At 65.0% G+C, this 13,513-nt stretch overlaps 1 protein-coding gene across 1 annotated transcript; it reads right to left on the reverse strand.

The window, feature by feature from the left end:
- Positions 1–326: 326 nt before the first annotated feature.
- On the reverse strand, positions 327–13,010 carry SLC12A9 (solute carrier family 12 member 9). The gene is made up of 13 exons (XM_068954362.1): positions 12,750–13,010; positions 9,871–10,005; positions 9,548–9,685; positions 8,989–9,288; positions 8,595–8,702; positions 8,335–8,446; positions 8,064–8,221; positions 7,380–7,462; positions 6,103–6,227; positions 3,422–3,614; positions 2,949–3,123; positions 1,716–1,862; positions 327–1,525 (listed from the first exon to the last, which is right to left on the reverse strand). The coding sequence occupies exons 1-13, from the start codon at positions 12,949–12,951 to the stop codon at positions 696–698; spliced, it is 2,706 nt and encodes a 901-aa protein (XP_068810463.1). The 5' UTR covers positions 12,952–13,010; the 3' UTR covers positions 327–695.
- Between the last annotated feature and the right edge of the window lie 503 nt (positions 13,011–13,513).

Raw genomic sequence — 13,513 nt, forward strand, 5'->3', positions numbered from 1 at the left:
GTGGGTAAGAGGTGCACAGGGAGCCTGGCACCCCCAAGGGGCCAAGCACCCACCCCAGCAGAGAGGTACTAGGGGTTTCAAAGACAAGGGGGCACGTGCCCCCGGGTACGACCTGTCTTCCACGGGTGCCAACAACGGGCCCAGACAGCCCCAGTTCCCCATCAGCCCCCCAAACCAGCTGGGCTGCATCTCCCACTGGCCCAGGGGCTCCCACGGGGAAACCGATGCACCCAGTGCTCAACCAGGACCCTGCTGGGTCCCACCAGGACCGGGGTGCCCCTCGCTCCACAGGAACGGCCCGTTGCCACACCAAAGAAGATGCACTGTTAATGCACTGACTTGCCTGGCCAGTGCCAGGGCTGTGCCTGGGTCCTGCCAGGGCAACTTTTAATTCTGTGCCACCTATCAGGGCCTTGGTACACACAAGTGCCCCCCCGCCCCCAAACCCGTGTCCACACTGCCAGCCCCTGGCACGGCCAGGAGAGGGCACTGGCTCCTCCAGCTGGCCCACCTAAGCCAGGCAGGAGTCACTGCCAGCCACGGGGCACCCATGGTGGGGGGCACCCACCCCGCTGCCCTGGCGCCCAGCCTCGGGCTATTAAAGGCACTGGCCGAATGAGAACCCAGGAGTCCGGAGCGGGCACGGTGCCCATCCCTGAGCTACGAGTGCTGGGGACGGGGTCCCCCAGTGTCCTCTAGAGCTGGGTGCTGGTGACGGCACTCACCCCGTGCACCAGCACGGTGGGGCCCAGGTCCCGGGTGAGCAAATCCAGGTGGTGCAGGTAGAGCGGGTACAGGCCGGTATCGGCGGGGGGCCGGGGCAGGTAGAGGAAGCGCACGGCGGGTGCGGGACTCTGCTCCAGGATGAGTTTGTTGGCGGCGCAGACATACTCATCCGACACTTGGGTGGCGTTGCCTGGGAAGTTCACGGTGCTCTCCTCCTCGGCCAGCGCCGGCCCCCCCGGGGGCGCCCGCTGGGCTTGCCAGTGCAGGCTGACCACTGCGTCCCAGGGCACCAGCTGGATTTGGGCCTGGATGCGCAAGTCTTTGAGCAGTTGGCGCAACTTGTCCTCCTGGGCGTGGGGCATGGCGCCTGCCTCCACACAGAGAAAGAGGCGGAGGCGGGCACGGCGCCAGGCCCGCGTCATGTTCAGCACGCAGGCCATCTGGAGCAGGAAGAGGCTGCAGGTGTCGGCGTAGCGGGCACTGTCGGGGCGCAAGAGGTTGACGGGCCACACGTGGATGGAGGGCGGGGGGCTGGCGGATCGCCGGAGCTCCCAGACCTTGTCCAGGCTCTCCAGGTGCCGGGCCAGCAGGACGTTACGCAGCATCTTCAGGGCGTCAGCCACGATGCCCACGTACTCCCTGGCCGAGAGGAGCTTGGGTGCTGTGGGTGCCCGCACCGGGGGGAAGCTCAAGGGCACTTCCTCGCGGGCGCTCGTGAAGGCTGGGTGCTGGGCCAGCCCATCCTGGGGCGCTGCGTTGTCGTAGAAGCCCAGCACGAGCGTGTTGGGCCGCATCCCGCCTGCCAGAGAGACCGCGCCAGCCCGGGGTGAGCAGAGGGGAAGAAGAGGGCCCTGCCAGCCCCTGGTGCCTCCAAGGGCCGATCTGGCCTTAGCACTGCCCACGCCACAGAGGCGATGGGGTTGACCCACATCTGCACCCACCCCAGGGGGCAAGGCAGGGGGCCAGGGGCTGCCGCGGGTGCAACTCACCGAGGCCGGAGGTGAAGAGGAGCTGCCGGACGCCGTGCCGCACCGAGGGGGCCAGGGTGAGGCTGACGAAAGCCTTGACGTTCAGCTTGTCCACCAAGCCCAGCCACGAGTCCTGCTGGGCCTGCAGCGGGTCCGAGGGCAGCGTGTCTGCATGGCGGGCAAGAGTGGCGTCAAGCCCCAAAGGGGCAGGCGGGCACCCCAAGCCAGGGGGACAGGAGATCTCACTGCCTTCCCCGAAGCACCCCAGCATGGTGCTGAGCACCCCCAGCAGCCCCCCAAACCAGGACCCCAATACCAGTGTCAACCTCCCTGCCAAACCCTGTGCCCACCCCTTGCCCCTAGGAGAGGGGGGGAAGTGGAATCTGATGCTTCCAGCCAGAGAGAAGAAATTATACATAAATATATAAAAAATACCCAGACAGCTCCACCCCCCACCCCCCCCCAATTTCAGGCCATTAGTCACCACGGCAACGGCAAGGGGGGGAGCAGAGCCCGTGCATCCGCTGAGGGGTGGGGATGGCCACCGCAGGGCGAGGGGGAGCGGGTGAGGGAACACGCGTGTGCAAATGAACACCCAGTGGGGTGCAACCACGCCTGAAGCACGGGAACGCATCTGCAGACACGCGGCCAGGACATGGGCGCGCACACACATGCGCAAGGCTGCGCCAAGCGTGTGCGCGCTAGGTGCACGCAGGCGTTCGCTTGTGCGCACGGAGCTGTGCTGCGTGGCGGCTCACAGAGGCCGGGGTGCAGGTGCTGGGCGCGCACACCGGTGCCGATGTGTGCAGGAGCTGTGCGTGCACACGCAGGGACCGATGTGTGAGCACACACGTATGCCAACACATGTGCATACTTAGGCGTGCGCATGAGGCCTGGGAGAGACAAAAGCCACCTGTGTCTCCCAGGCTGTGCGAAACCCAAAGCCACAGGTGTGCCCAAAGCGCCGATATTTCTCCCCTGTGTCCGCAGGGCCCAGCTGGGAGACGGGCACCAGTGTCACCCCAGCACTCTGGGATAAGACCCCAACCTCAGTCTCCCTGCCCGGAGGTGGAAAGGAGCAGCACAGCCCCACCTGCCCTTATCCAGGGCAGCAGTGAGTACCCAAAGGGGCATCACCTGCTGCACCCAGCCAGGCCCTGCAGCCCCAGGGACTTTGCGAGCTCTGCCCTGGCCACCGTGGGGAGGGGCAGAGACAGGCGGCTGGCAGCCCCAGGGGAAGGGGCAGCCTCTCACCTAAGTCCTGCAGCTCCACATGGCCCAGGACATAGAGGCCGCTCTTCTTGAGGTCGTTGACAAAGTCGATGAGGCGGGCGCTGCCCCGCGGGTTCTGCACCATCAGCAGCATCTGCGGGCGCCAGAACTTGACGTGGTCCTTCCGCACGTCCAGCATCAGCAGGTACTTCCGCACCTGCCCGGAGGGAGGGCAAGGGTGTCAGGAGCGTGCCCCGCACTGGGCAGCCCTCCCACTGCCGCAGCAGTAAGGAGCCCTTTCTTTAACAACCTGCACCATGGCGATACCAACCCCAAGGAAACACTGCCTGAGGAAGAGCTGGCAGGAGGGTGCTGCCACCCCGAAGGCAAGTGCTGGGCAGATGCCCAGGGCCCACAAACCCCGGTGTCACCAACTCTCTGCCACGCAGGGTGCGAGGCTGGCAAAGGGGCCAGCAGAGGAGGGCAAGGCAGTGAACACGGCTGGCACAGCTCACCTGGTGGAAGATGAGGGCCTGGCTGATGTAGCCCCAGGTGCTGCTGGGCGACAGGTAGTGGAGGGCGAGGAGGAGGAGAAGGAGGAAGCCCAGGCTCGCCGTGGCCGACACAGGGCTGATGAGGAACATCATGACGCAGCAGCCCGCGATGCCCAGCAGGCACGTGTGCCAGGTGAAGTACCGGAAGGTGGGCCTGGAGCAAGGAGAAAAGGCACCAGCTATTGCATGGTCCCCCGTGCCAGCTGCAGGGTGGGCACAGAGACAGTGGGAGCAGAAGTGACAGGAGGCTGCGCCAAGGTCAGGCCAGCCACCCCCAATGAACTCTGTTGTGCCAACCCAGGGCACATGGGATGATGCCTGTGGGAGAGGGCACAGCCCTGCCTGATGTTCCCCAAATCTAGGCATTGCTGCTGTGCCCATCAGGAACTGGCTGCTCCAGTGCTGCTGGCTGAAAGCAACTGGGAAAAGGGCCTGATGTCTCTCATTAGCAGAGTGGGGGCCACAGCTAACAGGCACCTTGCAGGTGGGAGCTCAGTAGAAATTCAGCCCCTGATACGGGGCTTCATGCCATCCAATTCATGCCAGCCATGCAGATGGGCTACGGGCAAACCACAGTGGACACACGGGCACAAGGAGCTGGCATTGCCTCCATCCTCATCAGTGGCACCGGTGGGTACAAAGTCCCTGGCATTCGACCATGCTCGCCTGGCAGAGGAAACTCCCAAGAGGAGGCGATGGGCATGTGCCAGGCTGCAGAGGGGATCGTTAGCTAATTACACAGGGGGTAGTGACAAGTAAACGCTCCCCAGCACTGTCAGCTGATCCAGCTGCCCCCTGCCATATCCTAGGGTGGCACAGGTACACCACACGGTGCCAGGACTGCTTTCTGGAGCCCCTCTGCTGACCGAGGGCAGCCAGTCCTAGCAGCACCGCTCTCCATGCTGCGCCCGAGGCATCTCGGCACACGGGGCGGCTGGGCACGAGGACAGGCCTCCCTGCGGCACCGCTCTCCGGCAGGCCTTCCCGCTGCGCATCCCCCTCCCAGCGCCCGCCTCCCCCCTCTCCCTAATGGCACTCCATCACAGCATGCATTCGGGCCAGGCAGAGAAATGGCAATTTCCATCTCAATCAGCCTGCTTCCTGGTGCCGCGCTGCTGGCAGCAGAGCCCGCAGCCTGGCAACACCGCGCCAGGGCTCTCCGCCTCCTCGACAAGGGCACCGTGCTCCCCACGCCTCTCCGAGAGCAACTGGGAACGGGGTTGGCGCCACAGAGGAACGGGGTTGCAGGAGGGCACAGGGGACTGCAGGGGTGGTGGGCACGGCGTACCCCACTGTCATAGGGCAAACATCCCGCAAAAGGGGGGTAACCTGAGGCAGGGCTGATGTTCATGGGGACGGGGTCTGGTGATTAGCGTGGCCCGGGAGAGCCGGGTGGTGTCAGGGAGCGCGTGGCAGCGCCAGCAGTCGGGTGCAGCAGCTCAGCCTGGCGCAGGGAGGCGGAGAGGCGAGAAGCTGTTATTTTCTCTAATTGTTGTTTTTGCTGAAAGGTAATTAAAATCCTTTTCCACTGTGCTTGATGGAGACCTCAGCATGGGCGAGTGGGGGGTGGGCACAGCAGGGGCCATTAGAGAGCAGGGTGGGCAAAGGCATCCTTTGCCACCCAGCTGCAGCATCCTCCCCCACCCTGAGCACCGTTCATGCCCCATCTGTGCCTGGCCAAGGGGACAGCTGGGGAGGCCAAGCCCCAACATGGCGCAGACACCAGCTCTCTCTTGGGACTGGGGCACTCTCAGGGACATGCTGCCCTACTGTACCCTCTAGCAGTGCCACCCAGCCCTGCTCAGCATCACCTCTGGGACTCCTCACTTCAGATGTGGAGTGCCCTGCACCTCGGGCAGCAGGCACCACCCTTGTCCCACAAGCAGCTACTGGCATGGCCCCATCCCCTCTGGGTGGTCCCTCAAACCAGACAGCACCCACATCCCCAGGTCACAGTGACAGGAACTGGGGGAACACAGACTGATTGGGGTTGGCGGGGCGGGGAGCTGTGCCCAGCCCAATGGCAAAGGGCATGAGATAGACCAGGCTTCCCCAAATGACCCTGCTGTGTCCCCACAGTCGTGGGGGCAGCTCTGCCAGGCCAGACCCGGCCCATGCCAGGGCAGCCCTGTGCCCTCCCAGACTAGGGCTGCCTGTCACACACACTCATCCTTCCTGGAATATCTCTTCTCTTCCTCCCACTCAGGATCCCCCTCCCCCCCCCTTCACCGTTAGTTTAATTAGCACTAATGGAAAGAGGGCTCCATCACTGCTTGGCAAGCTGCCCGGGGGATGCCGGGCGGGCACAAGCTATAAATTACCTCCGGAAAGCCTAGGGGGAGGGGGCAGGTGGTACCCGGCTAGAGCTGGATGCATCGATACTTGCTCAATAAAGCAGTGCGAGGGCATGGGGATGGTGCCAAGCCAGTGCCACGCTGGGATGTGCTCCCTCCTCTGTCCCAAGGGAAGGGGGTGTCTCTGCCCTCCCGTTATGCCCTGGAGAGCGGCTGCTCCGCATCTCTGCCCTCTGAGGGGTGGCAAGCATGGTGCGATGGCAGTGGAGCCGCAGACGGACAGATTGATGGACGGATGGGTGCCCATCCAGCGTCTCAGCAGCCTCCCTCCCCTGCGCCAACGGGTACCTGAAGTTAGGGGCCGATGCCCACTCCAGTGCCAGGCAGGCCAGGTTGACGGTAGCGTAAACCAGGAGGAAGAAGGTGGTGACGACCCCCGCGATGGTGTTGAGCTTCCCAGAGAAGAGCACCACCTGCAGAGAGCACAGGGGAGCAGAGCATGAACGCAGTCAGTGCCCTGCACGACAGCATCCCTGGCACATGCCCACGCCAGCCCCGCTGAGCCCGGTGCACCCCACAGCAGCCTTGCTGCCCACCCTTCCAGCCTCCCAGGGCACTAAAGACCAGACCTCACCTCCACAGAGGTGGGCAGCACTTTATGCCCACTGCACCACCTTGCCAGCACGCTCCACAGAGGTGCACAGGAGCAACCTGCTCACTGCCATCATGGCACAACTCTCCCAAGAGCGAGCCCCGAGACTGGCATTTCCATGCAGCAGCATGCCAGGAAAGGGTAGGGACGATGCCACGCTGGACATGAATTTCTGCCTATGCCAGGAGGGAACAGGCCGGGCAGAAGGCAGACAGGGTGCATGGGCAGCGCCTCGGTGCCCAGCTATGTAACTGGCGGCCACAGGCTGCCAACCGCAACCATGCAGCTTTTGGCTCACTGGGAGTTAACAGCGCGGCTCAGAGCTTGCAGCCCCCTGCGCCCGCCCCCGCACTCAGCCATTTGCTGTGATTTATCCTTCAGTCATCGGCTAGGGAAGGAAAAGGTCGCTGCAGGCAGGGCACGTGGGCATGGGGCTGGGGGGGGTTTCCTGGGGGCCTCGAGGGCGAAGGGATAGCTCTCAGCTCCTCTTTCCAGCCCTGAGGGTGCCCCCTGGAGGACAGCACCCCATCCATCTTGCCCCAAACGCCTCCCCACAGCTGGGCAGCGCTCCCTCTCCTGTCCCATGTCCTCCAGCAGCCATGCAGTGCTCCCCACTCCTACCCTCCAGTCTGCCCAGTACCCCATCCTTCAGCTGTCCCTCAGCTCTACCACGCCTGCCACGGTCACCGGCTGCTCCCAGCCCCACTACAGAGCACAGGGCTATCAGAGAGGAGAGGTCACATCTCACCTGGCACCAAGCTGTGGGCGCAGCCCTGAGGTGGGAGCAGTTCCCCCTCGCTCGACAAAGCAGCGTGGCTGGGAGGGGAACGTACCCAACAACACTCTGGCTCTGCAACATCCAGCCCAAGTGCCAACCCACCTTCACCCTGGGGCGCTGGGAAATGGAGCATCACAGGGCACCTCTGCGGCAGGCAGGACCCAGGTCAGCGGGCACCAGGCTAGACAAACTCACCTGCACCACCAGCCAGGAGAGAATCACAGCCATGATAGGGTTCCCACTGGCAGATGTCTTCTTGGCAAGCGCCAGCGCCCGGCCTGCAGACAAAGGGGGAAGCTGGGCTAACACAAGGCAGGACCTGCCCAGAGGGCCACCACGGGCACTCATACCACCTGGGTGACAATTCAGGAGTCCTGTCACACTGGGCACCAACGCCAGGGCATACAGATAACCTAACTGACTGTATCTCTGCAGCCTGGCTGGCATGCAGGCACATACCCTGGCTGATGACGCCAGAGGGTGCTTCCCAGACTGCTGATGGGGCGGGGTACAGTTGGCATCTGGCACCCCCACACCACCTCCCTCAGGGAAAAACAGCTGTGCCATGGGGTGCCAGTCCAGGCTACTGTGGTGCCCCCCCACTCTAGGTGCTGAAAATAAGACACCCTGGGCATGAACAGGAAAGTAGCCTGCACTCATGTCACAGGGTGGAGACTGGGCTTCACCAAGGGGAAATAGGGCAACGGCAAGCCCAGGCTCAGGACCCCAAACCCTATATTCCCCACAGCGGGCACATGCCAACCCACAGAACATCACCCCCAAACCAGGAAGGGGACTCCCTGGTCCCAGGGCTCGTCCCAGTCAATGTCAGCCTTCTGGGTAGGCTCTGGCAGGTGCCAGCGTGCCCCGGGCACTCACCAAAGAGATCATCCCGGGCCAGGGCATAGAGGATGCGGGATGCCCCGATGAGGTTGCTCATGGCTGCAGAGAGCGTGGCAGCGTAGATGCCCACTGTGACCAGGGGTGGGAAGATACTGATGTCACGCAGGAAGCCATAATCTTTCTGCAGAAGGATCCTGGAGATGGACACACAGATGCGGGCACCCACATCAGCCCAGGCCAGCAGTGTGCCCTGGCACTGGGCACACCCTGACACCGATGACCCCAGGGAGGGGATGGGCAGCCGTACCTGTTGCAGGTGGCACACATGAGGAAAGCCAACAGGTTGTAGACGAGGTAGGTGAAGAGCACGGCAGAGATGGTGCCCCGCGGGATGGAGTAGCTCGGGCGTTTCAGGTCCCCTGCGGGCAGGAGCATTAGTAACCTGCAGGCACAGCACTCCTTGCTCTCCTCCAACCTCCTCTGCCCAGCTGTGGCTCCCACTCCTCGCTCCTGGTACCACCCAGCCATGACACCCCTCCCCAGCACTGGCACCCTCCCTCTCCTTACCTGACATGTTGGAGCCTGCCATGATGCCAGTGCAGCCATTGAACATCACCGCAAAGACGGAGCTGAAACTCATCATCTGCCCCGTGGTGTAGTCCACCCCGTACCCGCCTGCAGGACACATGGGCACAGGCTGCAATGAGCTGTTTGAGGTGGCACACCCCTGACATATACTCTCCCCTCAGTGTCCCCTGTGCCCAGGCAACAGCCACCATGAGATGAACCACCTCGGGCACCTCTGTACCCGTAGGCTCTCCCCACCCTCCTGCGTGTCCCTCTTGACATGGAGGTGCCAGTCCACAGGACAGAGCCACTCCTCTCTGGCCTGACAGGTAGGGTTTGGGCACACACGCCACAGTGGGTACCGCAGCCAGGCCTGGGGAAAGCCATTCCTCACCACCCAGGTTATTTCGCAGGGTAGTGAGCGAGAAGCCTGTGAAGGAGCCATTCTCGGTCTCTGAGCCGTTGAAGTGTGGCAGGCGGATGGGCACCCCAATGGGCCGCGTGGAGAAGAAGCTGATGAGGATGGTGCCCAGCACACCCGCAACGATGAGGAAGATCAGGAAGGTGGCTTTGGCGTAGATGGAGGCGCCCACGAGGCACACCACGAGGCACAAGGCGAGCAGGACTGTGCCGTAGAGCAGTTCATACCAGTAGCTCTGGGGCAGGACATGGACGCCCGTGCCCACCTTTTGCCCTGGGCAAAGAGATGAGTTGGGATCAGCAGGTCTCAGAGTGAGTATCACCTAGAGCTGAGAGCCACCAGCTTCATGCCATGCATGATGGACACCAACTCGCCAGCAGGGGCAGAGGGCTGGGTGAGCCACGCCAGCTACGCTAGGCATCATGCCCCAACTCTGTGCTATACACCTGCCTTGGCAAGCCTGGCAAGGTGCTAGAGCTGCTCAGGGAGGGGATCCCCACTGCCCTCTGCCACCACACACCCAGGCACTTACCAGGTGGCACCCCAAAGCTGTCCACAACTGCCTCCACCAGCCCCAGCACGTAAAGGGCACTGCCACACACGTTGGCCAGGAAAAACATGATACCGATGCTGCCCCCGAACTCTGGGCCCAGGGCACGGCTGATCATATCTTGCTCAGGTCAAGGGAAGATGCCAGCAACCCAAACTAATGCCCTCAGGCACCCTTGGGTCTCCCTGCCACCCCCAGGCCAGGGCAGTCCCAGTCGCAATGCAGCCCCCCAACAGCCATCTCCAGGCTGTCACCTAATTTTGGCTCATGCCCCCTGCCCTGGAAGCACCCACAGCAAAGGATACAGTAGGCTCCTCCGGCATCCAGTGCCCCATTGGTGGCGATGGCACACACAGACAGCACCGTCATGCCAATGATGAAATAGGCCACTGCAAACATGGCCAGAGCTTGGTACAAGCCAGCGTGACCCACCACGAACCCTGATGAGGACCGAGGAGAGACCAATATCTCTGTTAGCTGGGCAGGGATCACCCCATAACCCCCCTAGCAGAGCCAGAGTCCCCAGGCACATCTATCCCCCAGACCTGGCACTTGCCGAGGCAGGGGGGTTGCTCCCATCCCCATGCCCACAGCGCCCCTCAGGCCATACCCACCCCTTCCCTGCCAGGGCTGGAGCTTCCCCACCCTGTGCCACCCATGGGCATCCCACACTGGGGCCGGCATGTACCCAGGGGCACAGCCACCCCACGACACACGTGCCAGCTGTGACCTGACTCCACAACATGCCAGCCCGGGCACAGCATGCCAGCCCTTGGGGAGCCAGGGAAGAAGATCAACTGGGAGACAGGGCAGCAGGCACTCAGAGAGAGAACAGAGCTGGCGCGAGGGGGCAGCAGGCTGGCACGGAGCAGGGGGACCTGCAGCACTCCCGAGGTGCTGCCAGCGGGAGGCAGGGACCCCCATGTCCTGCTGCCAAACCTGGCGGGCAGTGGGTCCTTTGCCCTTTCCCCAGCTTTGGCACCTGGAGGTGATGGGGGTAAAGTGAGGTCAGGACAAGGCCCCAGTGAGGGACCGGTGGGTCCCCCTCTCCCAAGGACGCAGGGCCACAGAGAGCCAGAGGGCAGCACTAGGGTATGGCATGGGGATGGAGAGCCCCAGGACAAACCCCCGGCACGCACCCCATGCTCTCTCTGCTCTCCTGTGCCCTGGCATCACAGGCAAGCCTCTAATTTTGGGGGTATGCGGGATGGGGGGAATAGGGCACTTGGCAACCCCCGGCACTGAGCTGCTCTCCAGCTCCAGGCACGGACCCACCGGGCAGCGAGCACTCGGCACCGCAGAGTTTTGTGCTCCTCACTTGCCTGCCACAAAGCAGGAAGCAAAAGCAGTCCTGGGCACCAGCCAGGGCCCCGCTTCCCAGCCCACCCTGAGCCCCTCGGGCACGGGAGGGCACCCGAGCAGGGGCAGCCCCTGCCGATGGCCTTGCCCAGGGTGACAACAGCGTTGTGGGAAGTGAGTCAGGCCCGGCAACTCCGGCGGGCAGGAAGGAGCTGCCCGAGGCTGTCGCAAGATGCCCTATCTCGGTCACAAGAAAGGCCGCAGAGTTACCCGCAGCGGGCGCGCGCCGTGGGACAGCCTGCAGCGCGGCCGGGGCAAACGCGTGCCCCAGTGAGTTCTCGCGGAGCCAGCGCCCTGCCGAGCGGGCTGGATTTTGGGGCACCCCTGGCGATCCCCTGGTGGGAGAGCGCCCGGGGGGAAGAGGGATGAACGGGGGCCAGGCAAAGCCAAGCCAGGAAGGGCTGGCAGAGCCTGGGGAGCAGAGGTCTGAGGAGCACTGGAAGGGGTTAGGGTTGCCGGGGGGGGGGTTGCCCACGTGGCCCGGCGGGTTCGGCGCTGCGAGGCCTTCCTCACGGCAGGCCGGTTCCTCTTCCCGGCAGCTCCCTTCCCCCTCGGCTCTGCACTTCCCTTCCTGCCCCAGCCCTGCGGTCCCCGAGGTGACGCCGCCCCCAGACGTGGGGTCCTCGGCTGGTGGGGGGGGGAACCCTGCGATGCTGCGGGTTGAGGCTGGAGGGGGGACAGAGCTTCTGCCAGGACCCAAAATGGGTTGGGGGAGAGGGGGGGGGGGCAAATAAAGCAGTCAAACGATGCCAGAGCCAAGCTGTGCCCCCACCCCAGAGCTCAGGGTGTCCCCCGGGGCAGGGAAGGGGACTCATGGCCCCCCAAGGCCTGCCCGGCCCCCTCGGCCTGCAGCCAGCTCCCTCCCCGGACTTGCTGTGAGCGGAAAGCAAAAGAGAAAAAGCCTTCCCCATTCCCGAGATGCCAGGCAGACAGTGCCCGCCCCGGGCCTCTGCCTGCCCCGAGCCAGGCCAGGGGCATCTCTCCTCCCAGGGTCCCCCGAAAGGGCCCCCACCTTCCCCAGGCCATGCCCTGCCTCCCCCTTTCTCCCCCTCCCAGTTCTTCCAGGCTGCCCAGTAGCAGACTCATAACACAGATTGGGAGCTGGCTGGGACCTAGCCTGTCCCCAAACCGTGCCTCTGAACAGGGCGGGCAGCGGAGGGCCCGGGGGGTGTCGACAGCCAGGTCCCAGACTGGGGGGCACCAGGAAGGCGCACAGGTCCCAGATGAGGGGCACTGGGGTCCTGCATGGGGGAACCGGTGGAGGATGCTTGGGGAGCTGCAGGGTCCGGCCCTGGGAGGGCACAAGGGTTTTTGGGGGGGGGGGCAGAGAGTGCAGTAGGATCCCACACTGGGAGGTCACTGGGATGCCTCACTGGGGTCCAGTCCCGGGCATCCAGCAGGAGCCCAGGAGCCCCAGACTGGAGGAGCCTAGGGGGGGTACTGGGACCCCACACTGGTGGGGAGCCTGGGGGGGGGGTACTGAGAGGGCAGCTGGACTCCAGAGCAGGCTAGGAGTATGGGGCCACTGGGCCCGTACTGAGGGGGCACTGGAGGGACCCAGGGCCCCAGCCTGGGGGAACCGGGGGGAGGGGCACAGGGAGGATCCCAGGGCCCCAGATTGGGGGCACTCGGGGGGTACTGGGACTCCAGACTGGGAGGCTTGGGGCTCGGGGGGGGGGGGGGAAGGCACTGGGAGGAACCCAGTGCCCCAGACTGGGGGTGCTCAGCTTCCAGCTTGGGAGGCTTAGGGTGGGGGGGGGGGGTCACTGGGAGGACGCTGGGCCGCAGACGAGGGAGCAGCGGGCCGGGTGCCGGCGGCACTCACCGAGGCGCAGGAAGAGGACGACGCTGAACATGGAGAGCAGCGTGGGCACCACGACGCCCAGGAAGGTGGGCAGCTTGCGGGGGGCGGCGGCGGCGGCGGAGCCGAGGGCCCGGCCGTGGGCCCGCTCCCGGCCCCGCTCCTCCTCGCCCGAGCCGCCGCACAGGCGGTACGTGAGCAACGCGCTCCGCTCCGAGCTCGCCATGGCCCGGCCCCGGCCCCGGCCCGCTCCGGCCCCGGTCCCGAAACGCGCCCCAGCCCCGCCGCCGCCGCCGCCGCCCCGGGCCCGCCCCGCCCCCTCCGGCTCGGCCCCGCCTCCTCCGGCTCTGCCCCGCCTCCTCCAGCTCGGCCCCGCCCCCGCGCCCCAGTCTGCTCCGCCCCGCCCTCTCCCCGCCCCCTTATCTTGGCCCCGCCCCCGATCTCCGAGACCGCCCCCCCCAGCCCAGCTGACGCTCCCCAAACGGCCCCTGCCCCAAACGTACCCCGAAAGCAGCCTGCACCCCGCGCTGGCCCCACGCCTGCTCCCCGGACTGACCCCCCACCCCTCCACCACCATGCTGACCCCAGCCCCAGTCACGCCGCCCCCAGGTACCCCGAGACTTCACCCCGCACCCCCAGAGCCTCCTCATGGCTGACACCCCCCGGACTAGCCCCCCCACCCCCCCAAAACACCCCGCACCCAGACACTGCTCCTTAAGCCCCCACAGCACCCCGGTAATGACCCCACCTGCCCCCATCGCCTCACACACCCCAGCACTGACCCCCCC

This window comes from Struthio camelus, chromosome 9 (assembly GCF_040807025.1).
Source record: "Struthio camelus isolate bStrCam1 chromosome 9, bStrCam1.hap1, whole genome shotgun sequence".
NCBI classification, from domain to species: domain Eukaryota; kingdom Metazoa; phylum Chordata; class Aves; order Struthioniformes; family Struthionidae; genus Struthio; species Struthio camelus.

Coding starts and splice junctions, on each gene's coding strand:
- SLC12A9 (XM_068954362.1), bottom strand. CDS start 12,951: ATGGCGAGCTCGGAGCGGAGCGCGTTGCTCACGTACCGCCTGTGCGGC. Junction 9,289..9,547: donor CAGCTTTGGGGTGCCACCTG/GTAAGTGCCTGG, acceptor CTCTTTGCCCAG/GGCAAAAGGTGGGCACGGGC. Junction 8,222..8,334: donor ATGTGTGCCACCTGCAACAG/GTACGGCTGCCC, acceptor GTCCATCTCCAG/GATCCTTCTGCAGAAAGATT.